The sequence below is a fragment of the Capricornis sumatraensis genome, chromosome 8, assembly GCF_032405125.1.
Source record: "Capricornis sumatraensis isolate serow.1 chromosome 8, serow.2, whole genome shotgun sequence".
NCBI classification, from domain to species: Eukaryota; Metazoa; Chordata; class Mammalia; order Artiodactyla; family Bovidae; genus Capricornis; species Capricornis sumatraensis.
The window spans coordinates 356684-369767 of record NC_091076.1 but is presented as its reverse complement, the minus strand read 5'-3'; the positions used below and the strand labels follow the sequence as shown (position 1 = coordinate 369767).

At 67.4% G+C, this 13084-nt stretch overlaps 1 protein-coding gene across 2 annotated transcripts; it reads left to right on the top strand.

Annotated features, from left to right (window-relative positions):
* The first annotated feature begins 4367 nt into the window (after positions 1 to 4367).
* Positions 4368 to 5955, top strand: HRAS (HRas proto-oncogene, GTPase). Of its 2 annotated transcripts, XM_068976995.1 has the most exons (5): positions 4368 to 4524; positions 4693 to 4871; positions 4973 to 5132; positions 5220 to 5301; positions 5623 to 5727. In XM_068976995.1, exons 1-4 carry the CDS (start codon positions 4414 to 4416, stop codon positions 5280 to 5282), a joined length of 513 nt encoding a protein of 170 aa, XP_068833096.1. In that variant the 5' UTR covers positions 4368 to 4413; the 3' UTR covers positions 5283 to 5301; positions 5623 to 5727. The 2 variants fall into 2 exon arrangements, with proteins under 2 accessions (XP_068833096.1, XP_068833095.1); XM_068976994.1 differs by lacking the exon at positions 5220 to 5301 and having other exon boundaries at positions 5623 to 5955.
* The last annotated feature ends 7129 nt before the right edge of the window (positions 5956 to 13084 follow it).

Below are 13084 nucleotides of genomic sequence, written 5' to 3'. Positions count from 1 at the left end.
CCTGGAATCCTCTCTGAGAGTAGAGCCAGAAGGCTGTGTGGGCCATCTCGGCCACTGCTGTCCACCCGGGTCAAGGTGTCCCCCACGCCTGTGTTCCCTTCTCCCTTCCTGGACTTATTCCCATAAGACAGCCCTTCCTGCAGCCCTAGGCGTTTTATGACTCAGTCAGTTGAGTGAGTGCCTTGCCCGAGACAGTGTGGGCTCTTGTGCGGGTAGAACCTGGCTCACCTGCCATGTCCAGTGTGCAGAGCAAGGGCTCTGGAACGTTCCCCCCACATCAGTCAACGCGGCAGATGCAGCTTCCAGCCACTGCCTGTGGGTGGTCACAATTCACCCTCCACATCGCGTCCGGAACCACCCACCCCGGCCAGGGTGGTGAGGGGTGTCACCCTTTGCCAGAGAGGGTGGCAGGCAGTGATGGGCCTTGGGAGAGGTTGCCTGGGCTACCAGATGCCCGCGTGTGAAGACTGACCACACCGAGGACCCAAGGAGGTGAAGCCACGCAGAGGAGCCTCAGGGAAGAGATTCATGAAATCTCTGGCCAGAATTTCTTTTCAAAAGTTCTTCTGCTGCCCGCTTTTCTCCAGCTGGTGAAAGGCCTTGAGCCTCAAAGGATGACCCCAGCACCAGGCCCCCCGGGAAGATGCTGCCCGGCCCCCCACCCGGGATGCCAGCCTGGGGCTCTGGGAAAGGTCTGGGCTGGCCAGGCTGCAGCTTAGGAAGCCAGTGGGCCACCCTCTTCCCTCTGTGACTGGGAGCAGCTGACCTGAGGTCCTGCCCACGACCTGGCCCAGGGTATGGTCCCGTTTAGCCAGAGGTCCTGTGGTCCAAGGAGCAGGGCCTGGGTAGGAGGCTGAGGCTCTGGAGACACTGTCCCCTCACATCCACTCATTGGCCTCGACCTGTCCACTCTGTTGATGGCCTTGATCCCCTCCTGCCCTGCCACTCCCTGAGGCCCCAAGCTGGAAACCTGGGGGCCTTTCTTCCTCTATGGCGCAGGCGAATGTCAGCTTCTGGCCAGACTCGCTGCCTCTCTTGGTCCCCTCCACCTGCCACCCCTCTGAGGTCAGGGCTTGGGGTTCCTCCTGTCCTGGTGACCTCAAGATCCTCAGCAGGGCCAGGGATTATGGGATGGGCCCCAGGGAAGCAGATCTGACATGTGGGGCATCACAGGGACCCCCCTGCCGTGGCCGCTCCATCCTCGGCCTCCGTTCTCCCCCTGGCATGGGGAAAACCGTGGCCCTGCGGCCCCAGACCCAAAGGTGCGCTCGGCTCTCACCTGAGGGGGTCGGCCCCCGTGCCCCGGCCGAGGCCCCGGGAGCCCTCCTCTGCCGGGCGTTCCCTTCGACTCGGTAGTTCTCGCGGCTGCGGGGTTGAGGGGCCTGGGCGCCAAGGCAACGGGGGCGGGGCCTCAGCTGAACCTGCAAATATTCATGGGCCAGCGGAATCCTCAGGCTCCGCGCGGTCGAGCCACGCCCCTTAGCGACGGTTGCTGGGGCGCGGGGGGCCAGCCTGGTGGCGGGGTTCGCGCTGGTCTCGCCCCGCGCGGGCGCGCGGCAGGGCCCCTCCCACAAGGAGGGACGCTGGGGAGCGGAGACGCCGTCTAGCCCGCGGGGCGCAGACGAGCCCAAAGTCTGCACCCACAAAGGTGGCGTGGGGTGGAGACTCGCGCCCACCTTTCTCAGGTGGGAGGCGCCCCTGTCGGGCGGTCCCTGAGACCAGGGCCCTGCAGGGTTCACCTCCGCCTACTTGTGTGGCCCACGCCACGACAAAAGGACCCCCTGAAGACGAGGGGACTGCACACCTGGAGGGGGAGTCCAGAGTGTCCGCGCCGGCGAGGGGCGGGCCACCCGCTGTCACTTATGCGCCTTTACTGCGCGTCTACGGCCGTCAACGGGACACGGAGGCGGGAGCGGCCCCCAGGGTCCCGCCGGGGTCGAGGCCGGTAGCGGGATGAGCTCCCGGGAACTGCGCGGAGCCGGAGCGGGAGGGGGCCGAGAGGCGCGGAGGGTGGGGCTGCCAGCTAGTGCCTGAGGGGCAAAGGTCAGGGCTCACGTGAGACGCACCGTTCTTTCCTGTAAATACGGAGGATGTTTTTATGCGTTACTGTGAAAATCTTTTTAAGGTTAAAAACATGCATTTCTGAGCGTCTTTAAAGGAGATACAATGTGCACACTTACGCCTGGGAGGCGGTAGACTTCAGTTTAGCCCTCCATAGCAACTTCGGGGGTGAATTTGCTGGGCATGGGTTGTTAGCTAAGATTCCGCAGGGCTGGGACCTGGGGCTTCGGGGAAGCTCGATGGGGAGGGAGTCTGCAGGGGCTGCCCAGGTTTTGGGAGGCTAGCGGTGATGCTCTGCGGAGCCCGCGGCGGGGCTGCGCGCTACGTGAGCGAGAAGCAAGACCCTGGGCACTGGCTGGAAACACGGAGCCGGACTCGCCGTTCCGCGGGCTCAGACGTCCCCGCCCAGGCGAGGCGCCCGCAAGGCCGAGCCGCTCCCAGGACCCCGCAGAAGCTGCCAGGCGCCCCTCCCGGAGCCACCTGCGCCTGACCCTCGTCTGGACAGCCCCTCCGCCCTTCTCCGGCCTCAGGTCCGGGGCATCCGCGGGGTTGAAGATGCGGGCTCCTGCCTCCCTGAGGCCTCGGGCCGTCGCCTCCGTTCCGGGCCCTGCGAGGGGCGGCGCGGACCCGGGCCGGGGGCGGGGTAGGCGCAGCGGTGCCCGGCGGGGGTGCCCGGGGTGCGGCGCGGGGCTCCGGGAGCAGCGCCCCGCCCCAGTCCACACCCGGCCGCGGACTCGCTTAGCCACGGGGTCTCTATCTCCCCGCGAGGCCCGCCTGCCCCAGGGAGAGCCCGGGCCTCCCTCGGGGACGCCGCCCCCCGGGGCCCGACGCTCCGCGCAGCCAGCCCCGCAGGCCGCGGCCCGCGCCGGCCGCCAGAGCGGGCACCGCCCTCGGCGAGGCTCCCGGAAGCCCCGCCCGGCCGGGGCTCTGACGGGCGGGCCTCTCGGCCAACCGGGGCGGGGCGAGGCGGGGCCCGGCGCGCTCGGCCAATCGCAGGCCGCGCAGGGCTGACGGACGGGCGTGGGGCGGGGCGCGCGCGGCCGGGGCCAGTGTGCGCCGCCCGCCGCCGGAGCCGCACCCGCCGCGGACGGAGCCCATGCGCCGGGCGAGCCCTGCGCCCCGGCCCCGGCCCCTGCCGCCGCCCCCGCCCCCGCCCCGGCCCCGGCCCCGGGGGCAGTCGCGCCTGTGAGCGGTGAGTGCGGCGGGAGCGGTGGGCCGGGCGGGGGGCCTGCTGTCTGCGCTGGGCGCGCGGGGGCGCAGGTGAGCCGCGGGCGGCGGCGGGCGGGGCGCTGCGGCGGGGGCTGCGGGAGGCGGCGGGTTCGCGCCGCCGCGCCCCGGCCAGCACCTCTGGCTCCGTGTCCCGGGCCCGGCCTTACGGGCTCCGCAAGTGACCTGGGTGTCCGCGAGCAGAGGCGCTAGGCCGGGTCTTCCACCCGCCGGAGCCGCACGGGCCCCTCCGGAGAGCTCGGGCATCCGGCGGCCATCACACGCCCGGCGAACCGGGGGTTTAGAAAGTCACTGCTTGCGGTCCCCGCAAGGGCGCCTCTTCTTTAAGCATCACAAACCGCTGACATCCCAGCTGGGAGCCTAGGGCCCAGGCCCTGTCCGGTTCTCACCTGTCCCCTTGCCCCCACGCCTCTTTTGGGTCTTTTCCTGTGGTCTGCTTCCTGGAGCCTCGGCCCCCTGTCCACCTCCACAGCTACTTTATAGTCTCCAGAGTTCAGGCAGTGGGACCCGTGGGCTCATGCGGACTTTCCCGTTGGAGTGTCGCCCACACCTGCCAGGGCAGGGGTTCTTCTGTCCCCGTGCGCCTGGAGCAGCGCCTGGCATGCAGTAGGTGCTAACTGAATACTTCTCAGATGCACCAGCATGGCCTGGGGGGAGGGCTGGAGCAGATTGTCGGTTGCCACCAGCCTGTCCGGGCACGCTGCTGTGCCCGCCACAGTGGCAAGACCTGTTCTCGTGGGGGTGCTGGTAACCTCAGCCCAACGCACCTCTAGTTTAGGCTTTTTGCCTACCCAGCAGGTTCTAATTCGGGTACGTGCTTGGAAGACGCTCCCAGCTCCCAGCCTTGCCTCTGAGGGGCCTGCTCCTTGCTTTTCTCGTACAGTCATTAGGGGCAGCTGGAGGCAAGACCCCCTCCCATCTCTGGGCTGCAGGTGCCACAGGTGAGGGCTGGACCACCTGTCTGGCTGCTGCCCCTGTCATCTGGGTGGATAGGCCCAGGGGGCAGGCCGGAGCTGGCCAGGCTGGTCCAGGCCCTGCACGGTCCGGCCATGCTGAGTGTGGCTCCCTCAGCAGGTGGGACCGCCAGCCACCGCAGCGCCTCGTGCCGCGGTCTCCTGAGGAGCGATGACGGAGTATAAGCTCGTGGTGGTGGGCGCCGGCGGCGTGGGGAAGAGCGCCCTGACCATCCAGCTCATTCAGAACCACTTCGTGGACGAGTACGACCCCACCATCGAGGTGAGTCCACCTGGCTCCTGTCCGCTGCTCAGCTTCTGATGTGGGCTTGACTCGCACCTCCTCTAAGAAAGGGTCCCCGTGTCACAGGCCCCCGGGGCGGGGCAAGAGAGGAGCGAGGGAGGTCTCCCCCCGGGAGGGCCGGCTGTCTCTGAACAGTGTCGTCCCTAGGACTCCTACCGGAAGCAAGTGGTCATCGACGGGGAGACGTGCCTGCTGGACATCCTGGACACGGCGGGCCAGGAGGAGTACAGCGCCATGCGGGACCAGTACATGCGCACCGGGGAGGGCTTCCTCTGCGTGTTTGCCATCAACCACACCAAGTCCTTCGAGGACATCCACCAGTACCGGTGAGCTGCCCGCCGGCCCTCAGGGGCCCCTGGCCCTCTCCGTGCCCTGAGTGCACCCAGGCCCGCGGGCCGCCTGCCAGCTCAGCCTTTTCTCCTTGCAGGGAGCAGATCAAGAGGGTGAAGGACTCGGATGACGTGCCCATGGTGTTGGTTGGGAACAAGTGCGACCTGGCCGCGCGCACCGTGGAGTCTCGGCAGGCCCAGGACCTCGCCCGCAGCTACGGCATTCCGTACATCGAGACCTCCGCCAAGACCCGCCAGGTGAGCCCGGCCCCTGCCCCGCAGCCAGCCAGGGCCCCGCCCCGCCCGCCCGGGACAGGGCTCACTGCCCCCTCTCCCTCGACGCAGGGCAGCCGCTCTGGCTCTGGCTCCAGCTCCGGGACCCTCTGGGACCCTCCGGGACCCCCGTGACCCAGCTGCCCCTCTCGCTGTAAGTCTCCCCGGATGGCAGGGCAGCGAGGGAGGCCAGGGCCCGGGTCTGGGCTGAAACAGCTCCCGGGGGAGGTGGAGGTGCCCGGAGAGAGCTGCCCTGAGCCAGACCGGAGCGGTGACCCTGGGGCCCCAGCCCCCCTGCCCCCAGAGTGCCCCGAAGACTCAGTGGGCTGGCCCCTGAGGACAGGCCTCCCGACGAGGCGGGCCTGGGGCCCAAGGCGGGCAGGACCCGGCTCCCTGTCTGCTGGGTGGGGAGAGGGCTGGGGCCCTGCCCGCGGCTGAGGCGGTGGTCCTGCCCTGACCCGGGCCCTTCTCCTAGGGCGTGGAGGACGCCTTCTACACCCTGGTGCGCGAGATCCGGCAGCACAAGATGCGCAAGCTGAGCCCACCGGACGAGGGCGGCCCCGGCTGCCTGAGCTGCAGGTGCCTGCTCTCCTGACGGCAGCGTGGGCGCGGAGCGCTGGGTGCCACGCAGGAGGCGGCACAGCGGGGAAGGAGGGGGGTGCCGCCAGAGCCCGGCCCCCCAGGCCGGTGGACAGAGTGCCCACGGGCCTCCCGGGACGCTTGGCACAGACTCTGGTGAACTGACGCCGCTGGCCCCCAGCCTCGCTCTCCTCCAGCCCTGTCCTGGCCCAGCGGGCGCAGGCCGAGTCGCAGTAAATTATTTCATGGTCTTGACCTGGCGTTTGCCTGAGGCCAGGAGGCCGCAGCGCGTGTGGCCTCCCAGGAGGCAGGGAACTGCAGCTTCGTCTGGGCGGCGGCCGCCCCGCCTCCGGGTGGCCCCTGGCATGTCTGTCATAGTTCTCTGGGTGCGGCCAGAACCGGCCACCTGACACACGGGAGTTTTTCAGCCTTTAATCAGCAAGGGGCGGGGGGGTACTGAGGCCAGATACTGTCTGTGGAGGTCAGAGAGGAGCGGGCCACTGGGGCAGCTTTCGGGGCACTGCCCGGCTCTGCTGGGGCCATGCTGGTCCCGGCACCGCGAGGGGCGCTGGCTGCAGGTGCCCCGGGGCAGGGGAGCCCTCTGAGCCCGGCGCCGCGTCTCCAGCAGGGTGGGTGGAGCTGGTGTCTGGGGTGGCTCAGGCAAGAGCTGAAGGGGATGGATCGCGTTCTGCCTCAATGCAGGCAGCCATTCGCCTGTGGCCTCTTGGTTCACCGGGAGGTCTGGGGGGATCCTGTCGCTGGGGCCGCTGTCCCGAGGGCAGTCCTGGTTTGGGGGTCGGCGGGCCAGGCATGGAGCCCGGGCTCCCAGAGGGAGGCCTGTGGCCGTGGCCCCTGTCGTGTGGCTGCTCCGGCTTTGGGCCGGCCTGGTGGGGCAGGGTCCAGGCTGCTCGCGTGGGGCCGGGGGGCCAGGGAGGGCCAGCCTGTCCTCTCTGGGGAGTGTCTTGATACTGGGAGGGGTGGGGGTGCCTGGGGGCAAGATCCAGCCGCTCACTGGGAATGGACGGACCAGGTCGGCTTCCCCCCCAGGCCAGGTGACCTGTGCAGGGTGGGCCTGTGAGGCCTATCTGGCCACCCCGGCCCGACACTGGGAACTGCCCTTAAGCCCGCTGGCCTCCGGCCTCTGCAGGGGCTGACACTGCCCAGCCCTGGCCGGGTCGGCCGAGTCTCAGAGCAGAGGAGCAGACGGATGGGGTGAGGAGGAAGCCCCGGGATCCCCATCCCTCATTGCCCCGGGGTGACTCGGGACCGCTGCTGAGCCTGTCTGGGCGGGGGGAGATTCCCTTTCATCCCGTGCAGCTCAGCCATTGAGAGGCTTGCAGGACCCGGCCTGGGGACAGCGTGTCCTGCAGCAGCCAGCTCCTGCAGGCCTTCCAGGGGTGGGTTCTGGGGGGGAGAGTGCCATCCGGCCAGTGGGGCGCCCCCCAGGAAGGCCCGGCCCCCCACCCCGGAGCACCCCCTGTGGGAGCGACATGTCCGCTGTGCGTCACGCCTGGGGCTCCAGCTGTGCCTGGCGTGGGCTGGGGTCAGAGGGCACGCTCTGGGCAGTGGGCTGGCTGGGTCTCCAAGGCCTGCTCGCTCCACACAGGCGGAGCAGGGTCAGAGGGCGCGCTCCGGGCCGGTGGGCTGGGCGGCTCTCCACGGCCTGCTCCACACCGCCACTGGCTTTATGTACCTGAGGACCTGTGGCCGTGAGCACGCGCTCGCCCTCCAGGATGTAGGTGTCTCCAGGCTTCATGGTGACGACGAGGGGGTCTGTGCGGACAGCAGGCCCGGCAGGGTCAGCTTGAGCAGGGCACGGTGGGGGTCCCAGCACAGGGTACAAGCCCCCCAGTGGCCTCTGGCCCCTGCAGTCCCCCCGGGCTGTAGCAGACCAGCTCCTGCGGGTCCTCATCTGGGGGGCTTGTCCTGGTGGTCTTGGCTCTTGGACTCGGGCTCCCGAGTGAGCGGCCAGCTCTCAGGACTGAGGGACAGTTCTGCAGGTCGTCCCAGCCCCGCCGGGCAGCATGCGGGCTTGCCCGCTTGTGGCTGACCCAGCCTTCCTGACAGGACCCCCACGCCTGCAGGGGGGCTCTGGGCTGCCCTTGGACACACCCTGGTGGGGCAGGGGCCTGGCGTGTCAGGAGGGGAGCTGGGCCCCCCCTGGCATCCGGAGCGGGCAGGAGCACTGGAGGACCCACCTCCTGGCAGCCTTGCCCAGGCGGGGGAGCCCTGAAGGGACTGCTCGATGCTGTGGGTCCTTGTGGATGGCTACTCCTCGTGACGGGCCGCCTGGGGGTCAGGCCTGCTTTGGGCCCGGAACCAGCCCTATCTCAGGGCCCAGGGCCCCCGGAGCTGGGGGGACGTGCTGCCACGGGCCTGCCGCAGCCCCCCTGCCCCACGGGAAGAATGAAGCCCGCGGGAGGCCCGGCTGCCAGTGTGGCACAGTGACGGGCTCCGGGGGATGCGTCTGCGTGCTGCTGCTTTGGCTTGGGGGTGCCCCTGCTGAGAGTGAGCTGGTGATGGGCCTGAGATCGTAGCAGTTTCGGGAACCCCATATGAAGAAGCCTGAGGAGCCCCCAGACCCCACAGGTCAGGGCTGCCCCCATCGAGGGTCAAGTGCCGCCCTGACCCTGGCCCTCGGGGCCTCTCAGTCCTGGCTGGACACGCTCTTCCCAGGCAGGACACCCTTCCTGTGGAGGCGGGGCTGGGGCAACGCCCTTTGGCCCAGCTCTGCTGCCGTCCTGGGCTGAGGGTGGGCTGGGGACCGGCCCTGGCGCGTGTCCCAACCACAGCAGGGGTTCTGGGACTGAGGGGCAGGGAGTGTGGCCCACGGGGTGGCTGATGGGGGCGTGCTTGATCGTCTCCTGGGCCTGGGAGTCAGGCTGGGCACGTGGTGTCGCCACCTGGGCCCCACCTGGCTGTGGCCTCAGAGGGCACTGGGCACCTGGCGGGCATGAGGCAGGGATGGGGGGCCCAGAGGCCAGCGTGGGGAGCCAGTGCCCTTCACTGATAGGAAGATGGGCTTGGCAGGGTCCCACCAGCCCTGCTGCTGGGGGAGCTCTCCCAGGAGACCCCTGGCTCTGGGGCGCTCCCAGCAGTCCAGGGCAGTCACCTACCACGCACGGCCTGCTTCTCGTCAGTCGTGAGCTGGACCAGCGCCAGAAGCTGTCCTCCTGGTCCAGGAGCGCAGCAGGATGGCTACAACCTGGTTCACGCCAGGCTCTTGCCAGAGCCAGACACAGAGAGAGGGCCACCCAGAGGCTTCCTCGGCTCCTGGACGGGCTCCTGGCTGGCGGAGCTCAGTGCCCTGGAGGGGCCACCTGAGATGCCCTCGGGACTGGTGCGGGGCCAGCCCACCTTGGTCCCCTCTGAGATGAGGTGAGTGCGGCGATGGGAACCTCCTGCTGTGAGGGCAGGCTGGGGGCTTCACCTGGGAGGGCACATGGCTAGGGGCTGGCCCAAGACCCCAAGGTGGGCAGCCCCTGGGGCCCTCTCAGCTGGTGTTCCTTGAGGGAATGTTCTGAAAAGAGGCAGGCAGAGGGGGAGCTGCGCCTCGGGGGCCCTACAGGTACCTGGGTTCCTGGGAACCTTCGTTCCTGCCAAGCTGCTGATGAATGATGCGGCGGACTGAAAGTCCCTTCACAACAGTGATGCTTATTTGGCCGAGTTCACTTGTGTGGAGCGCTTCCCCTGGCAGCCCTGCCAAGCACGGGGTCGTTCCAGCCTGGAGTCGGGTGCCTTTCTGCCCTGAAAAGTGGAGCCTGCTCCCAGTGTTTCTGCCTCAGTCTGAGGTCGGGGGGCCCTGCACCACCTCCTGACCAGCTCCAAGACGCCCCTGGGCAGGGCAGGGCCTGGGCGCGGGGGTACTCCCGGGTCGTGCCTGGAGCAGGCCTCCAGCACGCGGACCAGGGGCTGCTGTCTGGGAAAGGGACACGGAGTGCGTGTTTCACGCTGATCTTCATTTCATACTGTCTGACAAACCTTCGCGACAAAATAGGTGTGTTTCAGAAGCCGAGAAAGCAGTGACGTCGCACTTCAGTGTTAGACGGTTTTCAGGGGAAGTCTACACGCAGCGACTCAAATACCCCAGGTGTGCGCTTTGACAAGGCTTTATTGTGTCAGCTTGCACATGTTACGGCTCAGTCTCTGGGGTGGCAGCCCCGTGGGTTTTTGCACACTCTGACCTAGGCTCCCTGCCCATGAGCCTGAGCAGCCGCTGACACTTGTCCTCCCGGGGCGATGCCTCTTTCAGAAGGTCCTACGAGTGGATTCACAGGTGGGGCTGGGTTCCTTTTAAGACGCACAGGTCCTGTTGAGCGAGTCAACGTCCTGTTCCACTTGGTGGAGCCCCGTGGTGCATCCATCCCCTTGTGGAAGATCATCTTGGTTGCTTCCAGTTCTTAATGATCACAGATAGAGCAGTGAACGCTGTGTGCAGGCTTTATGTGGATGTGGGTTTCAGCTCATCTGCGTGAGTACCAAGGAGCGTGATGCTGGCCACGTGGTGAGGGCGAGTGTGCTGGGTGAGAAGCCGCCGGCCGTCTCCACGGTGGCTGCGCGTCCGCGCCCCGCCGCCCACTCCCGCCCGTGCTGGATGCTGTCCTCGCGCACGGTGGCTCCTCCTCTGGGCGAGTCCTTTATTAGGTTCATGATCGGTGAATACTTCCTCCCACCCTGGAGCTTTCTGTTTCACTCTAACAGTCTGGTGCAGAATTCAATGTTATGTGCAGACACAGTTCTCACAGGTGCCCTGTCTCTCACCTGACCGGCCTCTCCCCTAGTGCCCGTGGCCTCGCCCTGTCCTGACATTCTGGCTTCTGATGCCACACGTGAGGCCCCTGGGGAGGGGACACGGGGAGCTTGTTTCACGCTGATCTTCATCGCAAAGAAGCCAGAGGTTTAAGATGGAGCCAGCGGTTGGCACAAGCCACGCCCACTGTGCCTCCAGCAGGCAGGGTGCATCCCCGGACAGCAGTGGCCAGGCCCTCGGTCTCGGATGCTTACCAGCTGCCCTGCTCCAGGAGACCTCGTTCTGTGGCAGGTCTGGGCTGGCAGGGGTGGCGGGGCTGGCGGGCCCCACCAGGCTCAGCCTCACACCTGGCTCCTGTCCGCACGAGGCCTGCAGCCTGGTGGCCCTGCGGGGCTGGCTGTTGCCTGGCTGACGCCCCTGGACCTGGCGTTAGAGGTCAGCAGCATCACAGCCACTGTCTGCGGGTGAAGGCAGTTGTGGGACCACCTGGCCTCAGGGCCGAGGAAGCCCCTCCATAGAGCTCTCATCGTGAGAGGAGTCGGGTGGCCACTCCACACCTGCCTTGCCGCCGCGGTGCCGCCTGGGCTAGACCCCTCTGCTCTCCAGGGTCCCGGCTCCGAAAGCACCTCTTGGTCCGGAGCGAGCGCGATCTCTTGGCTGTGCACGTGTGCCCTGCTTCTGTCGTCGCAGAACCTGCCCTCCCGACCACCCACACGGCCTCCCTGGCTATCAGGGTCTTAGCCCTACACCCACGTCTGCGGACTGGAACAGGCTGTTCCGAAAGCAGTGAGGCGCTGGAGGCCCGACGTTAGGGGATTACAGCAAAAGCTTCCGGTGTAGCAACCGGGTCACGGCCAAGCATAAGAAGAGAATGCCTGGGTGTTTTCGACTGCATCACAGGGCTTGAGGAATCTTAGTCCCCTGACCAAGGGTGGAACCCTGGCCTTCCGCAGTGACGGTGCCTAGGCCTAACCATTGGACCCCTGGGGAATTCCCAAGAATCCCTGTTTTTAAAACTCACGCTGCGAGCCTATGGACAGGGTGTGGCTGGACATTTTGGGTTCACTGTAAAACACCCGTGAGGGTCAAATGTGTGGTGAATACGGACAGGACAGCGTTGCTGGGGTTGGACCTGGCTGATGAAATTCGGGTGGGTTGTCACACTTTAAAAATGAAAGACAGCAGCCCCATGGGTTGCAGCCCACGAGGCTCCTCTGTGGGATTCTGCCGGCAGGAATACTGGAGTGGGTTGCCATGCTCTCCGCCAGGGGATCTTCCCATCCCAGGGATCAAACCTGGGTCTCCCGCATTACAGGCGGATTCTTTACTGAGCCACCAGGGAAGGCGCTAATAGTAAAGAACCTGCCTACCAATGCAGGAAACGTAAGTGACCTGAGTTTGATCTCTGGGTTGGAAAGATCTGGAGGAGGGCATGGCGACCCACTGCAGTATTCTTGCCTGGAGAATCCCATGGACAGAGGAGCCTGGCAGGCTACAGTCCTTAGGGTCACAAAGAGTCAGACACGACTGAAGCGACTTAGCACGCAGATGCACACACACTTTAAAAATAATAAATGATGGAAATGGTCTGAAAAAGCAGAAATGTACGACGTAAGGGCGGGCATCATTTTGACCGCTCCCCCTGGCATTCAGTCCATCTGGGCTGGGGCCGGTCTGGTCTCTGATGCCTGGCGCCTGTCCCGCCCGCGGGGCCCTCTGGGGCCTGCTGAGCCATCCCACCTGGGCCCCCTCTCCCCCGCCCACTGCGCCGCGGCCCCTGCTCCTCCCGCGCCCACTCTCCCCCCTTGACGCTCTCCCCGCACAGCCAGGAGGGAAAGGCACCTCGCTGCCCAGCCGCAGGGACCCACTTGATGCTGCAGGGCGCCCGGACCACGACGCGGTTTTAGAAAGTGCGGCTCACGCTCCGTCATCTGCTTTGCGTCTGGGGAGTGGAGTCCGGCCCGCGCCTGCCTTCTCTGTGGGCGCGGCCAGCATCAGGCCTAACCCAGAGCCGCTGCCCGCCGCTGCGTGGCCAGCGGAACAAGAGCTGTTTCTGCAGAAACCTCTGGCTTCTTTCTGAAGCCAAGGCGGGTCACCAGGGACGCCCGCGTCTAAAGCTCAGGCCCCTGCCCGTTAGGGTGGCGCCTTCCAGGCCAGCTGGACCCCTCCTCCGTCCCCTGAAGGGGGCCTTCTAGGATGACCGCGCCTGGGGGGCTGCGCCTCTGTCCTCTGACCCCTCCGCAGGAGTCACACCGGACAGGAAGGGACCGGCGGGGCCGGGCGGGGCCGGGGACAGGAGGGGCGGGGCCAGGGACAGGAGGGGCGGGGCGGGGCCGGGGACAGGAGGAGCGGGGCGGGATGGGGCGGGGCCGGGGACAGGAGGGGCGGGGCCGGGCCGGGGCGGGGCGGGGCGGGGCGGGGCCGGGCCGGGCCGGGCCGGGCCGGGCCGGGCGGGGCGGGGCGGGAGGGCCTCGGCGGCAGCTCGCTTCCTTCCCCTCTGATCGTCTCCCGCTCCTCGCGTCCTCCTGCGCGCGCCCAGCTCGGGGTCCGCGAGGACTGGACGGCTGCTGAGGGCTCAGGCTCCCATCACCCTAACCTAAAACAGCCC

Excerpts from the sequence above, each read along its gene's own strand:
- HRAS (XM_068976994.1), top strand. The coding sequence starts at position 4,414 with ATGACGGAGTATAAGCTCGTGGTGGTGGGCGCCGGCGGCGTGGGGAAG. Across the intron at positions 4,525-4,692 it reads AGTACGACCCCACCATCGAG|GACTCCTACCGGAAGCAAGT; the intron begins GTGAGTCCACCT and ends TGTCGTCCCTAG. Across the intron at positions 5,133-5,622 it reads CCTCCGCCAAGACCCGCCAG|GGCGTGGAGGACGCCTTCTA; the intron begins GTGAGCCCGGCC and ends CCCTTCTCCTAG.